The sequence below is a fragment of the Papilio machaon genome, chromosome 16, assembly GCF_912999745.1.
Source record: "Papilio machaon chromosome 16, ilPapMach1.1, whole genome shotgun sequence".
NCBI lineage: Eukaryota > Metazoa > Arthropoda > Insecta > Lepidoptera > Papilionidae > Papilio > Papilio machaon.
The window spans coordinates 3789580-3804445 of NC_060001.1; the positions used below are offsets into that span (position 1 = coordinate 3789580).

At 34.5% G+C, this 14866-nt stretch overlaps 2 protein-coding genes across 3 annotated transcripts; one reads left to right on the plus strand and one right to left on the minus strand.

Moving 5' to 3' along the window:
• The first annotated feature begins 4758 nt into the window (after window positions 1-4758).
• Window positions 4759-5715, plus strand: LOC106716711. The gene is made up of 3 exons (XM_045681635.1): window positions 4759-4764; window positions 5017-5270; window positions 5593-5715. Exons 1-3 carry the CDS (start codon window positions 4759-4761, stop codon window positions 5648-5650), a joined length of 318 nt encoding a protein of 105 aa, XP_045537591.1. The 3' UTR covers window positions 5651-5715.
• A 269-nt stretch (window positions 5716-5984) lies between these two features.
• Window positions 5985-7614, minus strand: LOC106716660. 2 transcript variants are annotated; one of them, XM_014510221.2, is made up of 2 exons: window positions 7562-7614; window positions 5985-7485 (listed from the first exon to the last, which is right to left on the minus strand). In XM_014510221.2, the coding sequence occupies exons 1-2, from the start codon at window positions 7601-7603 to the stop codon at window positions 6022-6024; spliced, it is 1506 nt and encodes a 501-aa protein (XP_014365707.2). In that variant the 5' UTR covers window positions 7604-7614; the 3' UTR covers window positions 5985-6021. The 2 variants fall into 2 exon arrangements, with proteins under 2 accessions (XP_014365707.2, XP_014365706.2); XM_014510220.2 differs by having other exon boundaries at window positions 5985-7500.
• Window positions 7615-14866: the final 7252 nt, after the last annotated feature.

Consider the following 14866-nt stretch of genomic DNA (forward strand, 5'->3'; position numbering starts at 1 on the left):
TTTATGATACTAGTCTAATTGGAATTATGAACGATATTTTTTTTAAATTATTTTTAGGTATAGTTTTATTGTTTTTCTCGTTTATCTTTTACCATTTTACATTAAATTTGAGCAAATGTATCAGCCGGCCTTAAGTCATCTTTAAAGCTCGGTTTTCTCAACGTCGGCTCACTGAACACCTACTGTGAAGATTTTGTTGCGGTCGTGGAGCGCCATGCTATAGATGTTATGGCAGTGGGCGAGACGTGGCTACGTGCGGGCGAGGAGGGCAGCGCCCCGCGCCCCGCCGGCTACCGGTTGCTGCACGCGTCGCGCCCGCGCGCTGTGCGCGGAGGCCGGGGTGGGGGGGTTGGTTTTTACATAAAGCGCGGTATCAACGCTCACGTCTTTGCTCACCCCGTCGAACCATCGCTCATTTTCGTAGAACAAATGTGGCTAACGCTTAAGATGAACAACAAGATACTTGCTATCGGTACCGCATACCGCCCACCGTGGCTTGACGTCGATTCATTTTTTGACGCAGTCACCATTTCGATAAACTCACTAGCGTTTTGTGACAGTATCATATTGCTTGGAGATTTTAACATTGATATGCTCCGTCCTAATGATGCGAAAGTTAACAAATTCAATACATTTTTAAACTGTTTGGACTTAGTGCAATTGGTAGCGTCCCCGACACACTTCACGGATCATAGCCAAACTCTTATAGATGTTATCTGTACTAATATCAGAGTAAGGCATATTGAGATAGAACCGGTCGCCCCCCTGAGCAATCACGCCTTGTTAACTTGCGAACTACTAAGCGAAAAGTCGAAAATACATGCGAAAAAAATTAATTACAGACCTCTTAAAGACATACCCTTGCAAGAACTTGATTTATTTTTAGATTCTGTAAATTGGGAAAAAATAGTCCTTACTCCGGACGTAGATCATAAGGTATGTCTCTTCAATTCCTACGTCACGTCTGTTTTTGATATATTCGCCCCAACGAAGACTTGTGTGTTTAGAGAACAAAACCAGCCGTGGATAACCAATACAATTAAAATAATGATGAGACTTCGGAATGCGGCCCATAAACGTTATTTGAAAACAAAGTTAGAATCACATAAAACATATTATAAAACCTTGAAAACCTTAGTTACCCACTCCATACACAATGAAAAAACGGCATATTTCAATCACAACGTTAATAATAATATTAAAAGACCAAAATTATTATGGCACAATTTAAAGTCGACTGTGCTGCCACCGAGGCAAGACACTTATTTACCTTCGCATTTGACAGACCCCGATAAAATTAATAAACATTTTTTAAACTTGCCTGGGCATCCATGTATTGATCAATCGTACCTGAACTATTTCGACGCAAATCGCTACGCTATTGGTGCATCCTTTTCCCTTCAACCTGTCAATGAGCTGATGATTTCCAAAATTATCACTAACCTTAAGTCGAATGCACTTGGCATTGACGGTATTTCACTTAAAATGTTACTTATGACATTGCCACACTCCCTTAAAGCAATAGTTTCCATCGTTAATTGTTCAATAACAACATCCACCTTTCCAAAACTCTGGAAAACCGCCCTAATCCGACCTTTACCCAAAAAACCCAACCCGCAAGAATTTAAAGATCTTCGTCCAATTAGTGTACTGCCGTGTATATCAAAAATTGTAGAAAAAGTAGTTTGGTTTCAACTTACAGAATATCTAGAAAATAACAATATACTACCTGAACTCCAATCTGGGTTTAGGAAAGGCCATAGTACAACCACGGCTCTCTTGGATGTTAGTGACAACATTATCACTGCTCAGGATAACGGAATGTGTACAATCTTGGTGCTTCTAGATTTTTCAAGGGCCTTTGATTGTATAGACTTATCCCTGCTTCTATCTAAAATGGCCTATTATGGATTCGATCCAGATACGGTCAGTTGGTTCCAAAGCTTCCTCACTGGCCGTAGTCAGTGCGTCGAAATAGTGCAGGAAGAGGGTCGGACGCAGCGTTCTGCTTATAGTACCCTTGAAAGAGGTGCACCTCAGGGAACAATCCTCTCTCCTCTTCTTTTTACTTTATATACAACAGACATAGTTAAGTGCATACGAAATTGTAAATATCACCTATACGCTGACGATCTACAAATTTATATTTCATTTAAAGCCACCGAATGGGCCTCCACCATACGATCACTTAACGAAGACCTTGAGAGAATACAGAACTGGTCCCAAAACAACTGCCTCGTCCTCAATCCCGCTAAGACTAAATATATCGTTTTTGGATCTAAGTATCAGTTAAATAGTGTACCTACAGACTGTCAGGTTAAGTTAGGGTCCGAGAGCATCGAGCGTGTTTACGAAGCCAGAAGCTTAGGATTGTACCTTGATCCAAACCTGCGCTATGAAAAGTATATTTCCGGAGTCATTAGGAGCTGCTTCTATAGGTTAAAAGTGCTGTACAAAGTTCGGAAATACCTCAATGAACAACTTCGCATACAACTGGTTGAATCGCTGGTACTGTCTAAACTGAATTATGCTGATACAGTGTACGGCCCTTGTTTATACGCTAAGACCGGAAAGTTAATTCAGAGGGTACAAAATGCATGCGCCCGGTTTTGTTTTTCTATACCGCCAAGAAGTCACGTTACGCCCTTTTTAAATGAGCACAATATTCTAAAAATCGAATATCGCAGAAAACTACACTTGGCGTGTCTACTTTTTCAGGTTATAAAGTCGCAGGCCCCTAAATATCTGTTCTCTAAACTAAAGTGGTCAAAAGGTAGATGCGCTGAGCGAAAGCAGCGGTTCCTGCAGCTCAGCACGCAGCGACACAAATCTACGGCGTTCCGAGGTAGTTTCCGCTACGCTGCTACCCGGTGCTGGAATAACATTCCGCCGCCAATCAAGAGCGCGCAAACAAAATTATCTTTTAAAAATAAATTTAAATGCTTTCTCATGGAGATACAAAAAAGTAAATAACAATAACCTATTCATTAAAATGCGGATAACTAAATTACGAGTACTTATTGTAGAACCTCCATCGAATCTCTTTTTTTATTTTTTTTTTGTTTCCAATTTTTATTATGATAAATGGAAATACATTTTTTTTTATTTACGTTACTATATTATTATTATTATTTTTTTATTATTATTATTTTATTTAGCAGTATTAGCAGATGTACATACTATCATGATTATAGGTTGGTCTCGGAATTTATCCTAAAAACATTAGACTGCTCTTTAAATTGTAAAGGAATATTTATACTTCACTTATTTTATCACCTGCTGTAACTGACGTGCTGCGGAGTTCAAGGCTTTTGCAGAATATCAGTGTTTCTGCCCCCATGGCAAAGAAACATACAGCTGAGCAAAGGCCCTATCTGTTCTGCATTGCAACGCTTAGTTATAATTTGTTTATTATTATTTTTAGTTTTTTTTTATGTACATTACTTTTCGTGTCCTTAGTTTTAATTATATTAGTGATCTTTAGGTTTTATTTTCTTTTAATGTTTAATTGTATTATAAGTGTTGTAATGTCTTTGAACGGATTAAATGTCTTATTATTATTATTATTATTATTAATAAACCCCCTCCTGCTACGTTTATTATCAACTTGTGAACCCTCGACGTCATACCCCGTGACCTTACAACCCGCCGGGTCTTCCGTGGATCCCTGGTCAATGTTAGAAAAGGTAGCAACAAGGTAGCTTGAATAGAATTTGTCCAGTACCATTGCAATATCGAATTTATAGAACATTTATAGAACTTAGATTCCGTCCGTGCGGGATAAAAAAGCCTAATTTTATCAAGATCGTTGAGCTGTTCCGGAGATACCTTCAAACATCCATCCATCAATCCATCCATTCAGCTAAACTATCGCTTTTATAATGGTGGTAAGATTTGCAAGCATTGTTTCTTGTGCGAACTGAAAAATTGTCATAGCTTGAATATGAATTGATAATAATTAATTTAAAATTATACAAAACTTGATACATAAATCATCAATTTAAAATAATCATAATTTCCAAGATTGATTGCCTAAATAATTCATAAAATAATAATTATTAAATTGATTATAAAATCAATTTATTAATAATTGATTTATTCATATTTTATTGAAGGCAGCGTTCTGACAACAAAATAAGTTAAGAAAACTATGCAGGGTTCCATACTTTATATTTTACTAGCATATATACTTGCACTATATCATTTGCTATGAAATATTCAAAAATAGTAACAATAATCTAGAAATACAAAAAAATAATTTGAAATAAAAAATAAAAAAAACAATGGGGCCGATTGACAGCTGTCAGGAATAAAACACACATCTTACTTTTGAAACTTTTATGCTACAGTATAAAATGGAACGGAGAAACATACACGCAAACATTACCTACTTACTCTCATTCGGGCAATTTTTTTTTAATTAAGCGTACCCCTAAATCTTTGACACATAATAAATAAATAGCACCAGGATTCATTCGTAAACGACATATTTAATAATTTTACCGTAGGTTTCCGAGATCAAAATTTCCGTTTAAAACATATTGTTATCTCTGTTTTGCCAAAGATAATGACAGGGATGACAATATGCTTTAAATAAAGAATTTAATCTCAGAAACCCGCGTTTAATCAATAAAATGCAGACATAAAAAAGAGATCACTATTTTTTGCTAGAAAATCTTGCACTATAAATTCGCGAACTTAAAATAATAAGTTATAATAATTTTGTGTAACGTCTCAGATTAGGTGCATCATTGGAAAATGCTGGTAAGTTTAATATTTTATTTTAAATTCACACAGTTAATATTCTAAATAATTAATTGTTTGTTTTAATATTCTGTGAGTATCAAATTATCCCTTTCTATTCTTTGTCCATCAAACTTATAGCTCGTCGCAGCAACTTATTAGCTCGTGGCAGAAGCTGCATGTTCGTATCCTATCTTCAAAAAAACAAACTTAAAACTTACAATGTTTGACAAGTGGGCTTTCACACGAGGCACCGTCTCTTGCTTTGGATAGTTATGTTTTCCTTTGTTTCAGAAAATACCACTGATTGTTGTACTGACTGTAATAGCAGTCTCTACTGCTCTACCGTATGAGCGGGAACTTACTGCGAACGCGCACGCTATCCCGGAGTACGAACTGAAGCGGGTACCGACTTCAGAAAATAAACATGTACCCACGGACACGTCTGATTTGAAAACTGACTCTAGTCTATGGTATAGCCCCGGGTACCTCTATCCTTATACGTACACAAAGGTTTACAATCCAGGGTAAGTATTTTAAGTTCTTAGTTTTTATATTCTCTCATTTATTCCGTAATTCAATTAGGACTCTTACGGTGAATTATAACTGTCGTAACACTTGTATCACAATATTGCCATCCCTATCATTATCTTTGAAAAAAACTGAGATGGCAATACTAATTGCATTCAAGGGTTACCTAATTTGAAATTAACGGTTAGTGTTGGTTATTCTCTCACTCGGTTAGTGTATGAATAATAGTGAAATTTGTATGCAAATGTCAAAGCTTAACATTTTTGCACAAAATGAACAACAGTGTTATAATTAAAATTGGTTATCTTTTCATTTCAGTTACCAGTATTATAATACGGATGTCTACTACACGCCCTATTACTCCTTGTACCGCTAAATTCGCAATCGAGATCCTGGTCTTTTATTTCTTTGTGACTATAGTTTTGCAAGTAAAATAATTCAATAACTGTGTTTTGTAGTTTTGATATTCCTATACATTTTACCATATTGTAGATATCAGTTGCTATTCAGATTTCAAAAAAATTACGTCCGCTATTTAAAAACAAATTCGTCACAATTCTTGTGATTAAATTCAGTTTTTAATTCTACTTTTATGTAAAATAATTTATGATACAGTGAAAATTAGTAATAATAAATTAGACCATATTACAAGTTATGAAAGTATACACAATTAGAATAGGATAATTTTTATTGTATTCAAATTCTTTACTACATTAATCAAAATCCAAACTGAAATGATACATTTAATTACGATGGAGGTTTTATATCAGTTGCTTGATAAAGTGAATTAATGGCAATATCTGAAGATACGAAGGCCATTGATTTAGCAAGTGTTGCTAATGACAACGTGTCCATTATGATTCTATTCGCTACGTGGTTCAGTTTTGCACCTTGTGACTGTGCAGTAAATTTAACAGCTAGTTTTATAACGCGTTCACAAGCGAGCGATTTCGATGTTGCGCTTTTCGCTTCTTTCCCAGCTTGCTGAGCTGCTGTTTTAGCTAAATTCATCATCAAGTCCTGATGATTGGACATACCGTTTTTAGCAAATTTAACGGACATGTTTACTTCAATAGATGCAGTTAACGCACGGCGCATAGCTACCACACTAGCCGCGGTTAAATATGCCACATCACCAGCGTAAAGTATTGCTTTTTTCGCTTTAAGTTCCAGCCTTTCTAATTTCTGTTTCTCTCTCTTTTCATTGACACTTTCATCGTCTATTTCTGGCTGATCTAATTCCATTTCAGCTACTATGTCAGGATTAAGAGCATAAATATGATCCTTTGGATCCACCCAGTCATCTATCAGCTCACCAGCAGTAGGTTCTTGTTTACTAATAATTTGACTATCAGCAGATACATAGTGTGTTCCATTGATAGCTTTTTCGATAACAATAGCTTCTGACTCGTTATTAATTCGCTCGCTGTTTTCGCTGTCCAATACAGTTTTATTTAAAAATCCTTTTACTGGCAAGGGGTCGCCATCAGTCAAGGATAAAACGCGGAATGGCAATTTATCATGGCTAGATATAACCGAGTACGGTGCATTGGACATATATAATTTATTTTCTTTAACTGGCGATGTTGAATTTACTAATTCTGGTGAGGGTAAGGGTTTGTTTAGAAGTATACTAAACAAAGTAGATGAAGATTGAGGAATTGGAGTTGTTTTGTCTTCGAGTGGGATAGCCCTCTTTTTCCTAAGTGATAAATCAACGGATTGCTTCTTCGACAAGGCTTTTGCATAAGTGATATCTTTTAAAGCAGATACAATAGAAACTTCAGCTGCAATTTGAGCCAATCCATACACTAATCGATGTAGTTCGGGTTCTGTCGATGCTCTTGTTATACTCAAGATATGGCTGGATATAGTCCGAGATATGTAATCCAAAATCCGTCTTGTTTCAATAGCTGTTATGCCTTTATTCTTACCAGGGGCGTCAAGGGCTTCTCTGGTAATTCGAGTAATTTTATCTTGAATCTCTAATTTCGTCAGGATGGCAGACACCAAATTTTTTGATATCTGATAAAGATTCTCTTCCATTTGCGGATTTTGTGTCACATTTTTTGTCGCCTTAAGTATGGAATTATCGAAGTGTTTGATGCCAGTTTGAGGTGTTTTTAATAAATAGCGTTCACTAACAATTTTGCTATTTAATTTATTTTTGAAGTCATGTATAGGTGATATTCCAGCTGCAACTTTGTATATCTGTAATAAAGAAACCTTTATTGCATTAATTTGGAATAATAATAATAAAATAACTTTTTGATTAAAAAAAACTTACTTGAAAAAATATAACTAAAGCAACAATACACACTCGCAGCATTGCGTTTACAAGCTACAGTCATACAGCCAAGTCAGAAAACCATTGCAAATAACTTTTCAACTACAAAGTTGTTATGTTGTCATTTAATTGTTCTCGAATAATTGGTCTTTAACAAGCAATAAAGTTTCTTGTGAAGTTTCGGAAATTCGTTAGTGCCAAAATTACTAAACAAGCTACGAAATTACCTTTGATCGGAAAAATACTTCAGTTTTTCTAATGTTGTGATTGTTCTTGGGCGACTGAACATAAATATTGCAGGGTTTTTTACTAATAGTAGATTTAAAAAATGTGAGATAACTTACCTTAATTTTTTTTTATTAACCAGCAAAAGCATTATACATTGTTATTCGACGTTTACTATGTTCTATTCTTCTGTAAACAAAAAGTGGTCGATAAACAAAGTTACTTGATGCAGTATTTAAAATTTCTGAATTGTTCTTAAACTCATCAAGATATCTCTTCATTTTTGTAGGTTGTGCATAATCTTGATTTGAATTTTTATTAAGTCTTCCGTTGTCGTTTAATACGACTTCTTGTTGGGTTGTTTTGTTGTTGAAGCTTTCTAGTGAATTTACTATTTGAACCAACACAAGACATAGTATTATTGACTTCATGGTAGTAGACGGCTACTGATTATGCAGTGAGATTGATTTAAATTCATTATGTTTGAAGGACAAGTCGATTAACAGGTAACATCTAATATCAGCTAACACTTCGTAATTAACATTGAAAATTAACAAGATTAACGTTTTATTGACCGTAACATCGTAATTGTCAACCCTTGAGATTTTTCTCAGTGAAGTCAATCATTTTAGATTACATTGTTCATAATTGCTTCAACTTCTTTGAATTCACTTTATAAAAAATTACCTAAAACCATCTCTTCTTCATCATCTTCTTTCTACGAGTTTTTTTTGTTAGATATGATGTTAGTTTCAATCTTCTCTAACATATAGAAATGGCTGTTCAGGTAGTACCTATTTATATATTTTGTAACTATTTATCATATATGTATTGAATAACTTACCTATGTCGTTATCTAAACCTTGTCGATAGAGGTTACAACTGTCAACAGACAGCTAAAGGGCTTCAGGGCTGTGTATAATGCGGGGTCAAGGTACATACTATATGACTAGGTATAATTATTTTCAAATATCTTGACGGCCCAAGGTAGTCGACGCGCTGCGCAGTGCCCTCCCACCTTATCCCGCTATGCCCCGCTACACCTAAAATTGTGTTCTGCGCATAGATTCGTGCAAAGCTAAGCGCTGCAAAGATATCTGAAAACTACTATATACCTAATACGTAACTATTCCTTTAACAAATTTCATATAAAAGAAGAGTACACAAACGCACATATCAAAACACATAGCCTTATATTATAAACGAAAAACAAGGTGTTTAAAATATTCTGAGATGAGGGTACCATCATCATCGTAAACTTGGAGACCAAAATGTTTATGATGGAGGTTAATTGTATAAAATGCTTTTGTTGCTCTCAGTAGTAAAATAATGTCGCATACATTGTTCCTAATATAGTGAAGAACTTGATATAATTTCAATCACTAATTGAAAACTTTGAAGCAGTTATGAAAAAGGACTTAGAGTAATCAAATCAAACAAATAACTTCGCTTTAAACTAAGTTTTTATTAACTAACACACTAAAATAATACAATTTAACATAATTAAAACTAATCCATATTCCTTCTATCGCTTCTACATTCATAGGGCTTAAACAATGTCCATAGAACAATATAAATTACAAAACAATATCCGTTATCCGTAGCGAGGTCAATCTACAATACTGGCCGGTGTGAACATGCTTACATAATTAATATCAGTTGATATCACTAACCGAATCAAAGAAAAAGAAAATTAACCGAGGTAAGCTGGTAAAACCTTGATACGGCCGTGGCCCGCCAGTTGGAAGTTATCACCGAATGGTGATCCATCGACATCGTTATGGGACGGCAGCAAGTCGCTCTCCTGTCCGCCTAGTTCCCGACGAACTCTAGACACTGGAGCCTTAGGTTCAGAAGCAGCCGAATCTTTTTCCGCAGCACCAGATTTCGCAGCATCTCTTCCTGTAGCTGACGGTGTTTCGTTTAGTGGTATGTGCTGGATCACGTCCGCTTCCACCGGTGCGCATGCGCATACGGCCAGCAGCGCTAGCGATGCGACGACGAAGTACATTGAATGCATTTCCAAACGATCCTATTTTGTATTAGTACTGTATAACCGTAACTGTTGTCCTCGGTTAAAATCCTTTGCCTTATAAAGGCAGTATTGAGTGCAGTAGCAATTAAAATTAATCAAATCTGTGTACACAAACTGTATACTTAAACAATCTTATATGTATCAGGATTGACGCAGATGGATGAAATTAAATTACAAGAGTACATACTGTTCACACAAATAATCGAATAAACACGAACCTTGCCGCACTCTAATTGGACGCTAACAGAACGCTTCCAATGAATATGATTGTGAAGATTTAAAAATAACATGTCATGAGACTTGATGTATATATTTTGTGTTGTGTATGTGAATGGTAGGTAATGGCGTCGCTGTCGTTACAAAAAAGAAACTTTTTACTTATATTGAAGATAGCGCTCCCCAAGTATGGTTGGTGATAGGCAAGGGGCCAGCTGTAAAATATTAAGCCAAAACTTTAAGGGTTATAACACCTTGTGTGCCGACCCCACATGAGTGGGATAAGGCCTGATAAATGGTGACGTGGTGGAAAGATGGTAAGCGCTAGTTTATGCCTACTACTATTCACTCTACTTTTAAAGGCTTCCACCTCTTACTAAGTTTTCCGACCTTCAACATCAGTATCAGCCGGCGTCAATAACATGTTCCAATCTTTTGCTGTACGCACAATGAACGAAGATTCAAATCGTTTCATATGAACGCACGGGACATTAACTCATCGTCGAAGACGTTAATACTCGTGTGTCTAAACGTCTGATGGTTGAATGGGGATGGGAATTAAAACAAAATGTAATCAACATCTAAATTGATATTATTATTATTCAATTATGGTACGAAATATTCAGTTCAATCGACATCTAAGATCATATTTGTCATAGCAAATAGTTTCAATATAACACAAATAACATTGCTTTTGTATAGCAAACAGTGCGTCTTTTCCGCAAAACACTATAAAATATTAATAATGACATGAACAAATCTTCTAAAAATAGACCTGTTACACACATCAATGTCAGACTTAGAGGACATTTTATCAAAGTTGCTTATAATGTATTAGAACAAAATAAATTGGTCACGATCAGATATTAAGAATAGGTAAGTTCTCTGAACTTTTGGATCAATGTGATAGTCGCATAAGTAGTTTTATCTAGCGAACGACATCATTTTCCAAATAACCTGTTTTTGTTTATTTTAACTTGTGCAAATTAATACACAATATTCTGATCAAAACACCTTTCCTCCATGGTATTAAACTTTGATATCTGATCATCATAGAGTTCCTCACAATATACGCATGATACATAGTTTTCTAACTATTGTATCATGTTTCAAATAAAACTTTAGTCATAATTTTCAATGTAATTCATAACAGAAGTTATTCACGGACATAATGGCATTGAAAATATTTGTTAATGCCATTAGCGATATACTGCGTACGCTTATGCGTCAATGCATCCGATTCTGGACATATTGGTTAGCATAATTATATTTACTTGAACGAGAGATATAAAAACTACGAGTGCGTCGTTTAGATCATTAACAGAATTGTTACTATACAAGACAAACGTGACAAGTTTATTGAATCCAAAAATCAAGATGGCGTCGAAAATTGTTATATTAATTATGGCAACATTAGCAATAATTAACGCTGCGCCTACAACTGAACCGACGGCAGAAACGACGACAGATGTCGCTGTACCTTTAGTAGAATATATTGAAGTTATAGAATTCGTACCAGATGTAGTCGATCTGATTACAGCCACAGAACAGAAGGAACCAACAACAGAAGAAACCACACATAAAGTAGCGAAGAGATCTCTTCCCTTCAACCCCGGTAATGGACTCTTGTCAGATTTCGAAGGCGGCAAAAACGAAGAGTCCGATCTTGTAGGAAGAATACGGGTACTACCATCTTGGGTTGGTAAATAATATTGACGTTAAATTATTATTCCTGACTAGTTTATTCCTACTTTTACTAAATAATATTAGCAATAAGTTTGCAATTTATTGCGATAAATTTGCAATATTTGCAGTAAGTTTTTATTGGATTAATGCAATTTACAATACCAAAGGAATGTGATGAAGGGACATTTTTAAGTTTTATTATATACTATTTTAATTTTACAAAGAAATCTTTTAGTTATATAAAGTTTGGCTACGTTTAAACAACAAAGTGTTTATATCAATTTATCGGTATTATACATAATAAACTTTTTTTAAAACTGTATGATATGCTTTTTATTTAAATCATTGTGCTATCTGGCAACTCTGAAAAGATCATCACTATAGTCCTTCCTTCTTCTGTAGTATAGGGTGGAAGGGTTAAGTGGGATCGGGAAAGAAGATGCATTTGAAAAGGAAAGGAATTTAGTTTTTCTTCGTTCATATTTAAATCAAAAAACATGGTGAACACCTTGGTGTTCCCGCTGCTCGTTTGCCCCCTTCTCTTATAAAAAAATGCCAAAATTCTACGTACATTAGTATAAAATAAAATACCATATCGTGTAAAATTTATTTAATAGGCGTTTTATTTTACGGGATACAATTTTACTAGTTACATAATACATGACGTTTATTTTTCTTCACTACAAGACGGCGAAAGGAGAACAAAGTATAATTATAATACATAATATGTGACCGCCAAAATTGCTGTACATTCATCTGCATAAATATGGATACATTTTTCAGAAACTAGTTTACGCATTCATTGCGCAGTTATTGAGGAATACGTGCATATTTTTTGAATCCTACACGACTTTCTAAAGTTTAAATCAATGTAATAGGTACTTATGCAGCTGACTGTACAAAAAAATACTGTCAAATCAAAAGAAAGAGTGTTGAATTTGTATTGTGGAGATGTTTCTCTACTGAAAAGTAACAGATATGATCATCATCATCAATCTGCCTTGTCCCTATGGAGGGTTGGCACAGTATGTACTACTCCTCAATACATCTCAATCAGCCGTCATATCTGAATTTACCCCCTTCTTACGCATATCCTCTTTCACATAATCTATCGAAACTTTCTTTGGTCTCTACCTTTATAGCCATTCACATTCAATTTAACAGATATGATAACGATTAATTTAATAAACAATTAAATAACATGTTTTAAAAACCTAATCACAATTTAATCCTTCTAAACATATATTATAATAAGCTTGATATGTCTTTATTAACAGAAATAAGTTTTAAAGAAATATGTATTTCTTAAAAACAAAGAAAAAACACAACGTTTTTATATCAGAGTTTTATCTTTTAATCTTCACATTGGGTTTATTTTAATTAACTTCAAAATTAAATGAATAAAATTGTAAAATGTAAATCTTGTGTTTGACCTCTGTTTGACTTCAGTTTAGCCACGGTACAGATTAAAATACTGTTTTTATCAGAAAATAATCACTGACAAATAGTCTAGGATTTAGAAGTAATCACGATCACAAACAGGAAGCGTAAACGAAAAATCAACTAGCGGGCCGTGGTCGCGACTTTACTAGTTAACAGATGGGACATCACCGGGAAGGGTTACTGATATGACAGAAAAGAGATCAGACATAATATATTATTTGCCATCCGGAAAAAGCCGAGGCGGGTCGTTAATATTACAATAAATAATCATATTGAAAAGCAAAGTTAAATTTTATAAAATTGTTTTTTTTCGGTTGCGGTGAATCTTTCGACATTTTTGCCATCACTCTCAGAGACACAACAGAGATAGCAATAGTGTGACGTCACATTTGAAATTTGCGATTAAGGTTAACGCGCAATGTTCCACTCGCGAACCGCACGCCGTACACCGGTGCAAGCGAGAATGTTTTGCTAACAAATTTATATCATTATCCCGCTCATTAGTGGATGCCGTAGAAATCGTGAGACTGGGCGGTGCCACGTGGGCGAGGAGTGGAGTAATGCGCGTTAACCTTTATTCATAGTAAATGTTCATGTTTCATTGTAAGTTTTAAAGTAATTGCTACCTGACCTTTCATATGTTCTAATTTCATATGTTCATTTTCACATTTTATTCTTATCTATATAAATAATTAATTCAGATGTAGGAATTTTCTACCAGACAAGGTAAAGTCTAAATTCTAAGTTAATATCACAAATTCATTTTCCTACGTAGTCATACAGTCTTACATTTTATTACTACGAGAACAAATGAAATTGGCAAGAATTATGCATATATATATATATATAACTAAAAAATATTAAAGTATGTAATTCCATAGCTAGCATAGTTGAAAACCATAACCGTAGTCCCACTACGGTTGACACTATTATATAAAACAACGCAATGTCTGATGAATACGATTTATATCACTTTAATCGTAACACTTTTTCTTCACTGTATAAATAGTTTAAATATCAATTACGACAAATAAATAAAAACATATAAAATAATAATATGTAACTATGTCAAAAACATGAGAAATAACTTACGAAATGGAAATATATATATATAAGTCTTCAGATATATAGGGCATATTCATAATTCTTCAATTGAGCAATTATAGTCGATGGGCATCAAACTAAATGATGGCATTGGCATTAGCGCCCATTGCCAACGTCAAAAAAGTGACACAAGAGACTCTTCGTATTGTATCTCTCTTGTAATAGTTTTTTCTTTTATGCCAGTTTTTATGTCCAAATAGGTTATACTTGTTTTCTAACATAATTAACAGCGATAGCAGCGCCCCTCTTAACGAGTCAGATTTCCTTTTTTTTTTAATATACATAGCATTGATACAAAAACCATTTTACATTGTCATTAATCTACTTATTTAAAAAATATTTCGCTACACTTACAAATAAATAAATTGACCCTTCTTAACCATAGCAAATGAATACTTAAAAATAGAATTGCAAGTTTATAACAATGGACTACCTCATCTATGACAAAACAGAATTAATTTATTAGTCAAGTAATGATTTTTCTTAAATCTATAAAAACTGCGAATTTCTTTCTAAAAATCCATCAAGATTGATACACGGATTCGAGAACTTTCTGCAGGCTGCAGCATACACCTTAGTAATCATTTATTTCACAT

What these genes read in the sequence shown, in the direction of transcription:
- LOC106716711 (XM_045681635.1), top strand. An exon ending in ACAAAGGTTTACAATCCAGG is followed by an intron (nt 5,271 to 5,592) that starts GTAAGTATTTTA and finishes TTTTCATTTCAG; the next exon opens with TTACCAGTATTATAATACGG.
- LOC106716660 (XM_014510220.2), bottom strand. Translation starts at nt 7,603, where the DNA reads ATGCTGCGAGTGTGTATTGTTGCTTTAGTTATATTTTTTCAA. An exon ending in CTTTAGTTATATTTTTTCAA is followed by an intron (nt 7,501 to 7,561) that starts GTAAGTTTTTTT and finishes AATGCAATAAAG; the next exon opens with GTTTCTTTATTACAGATATA.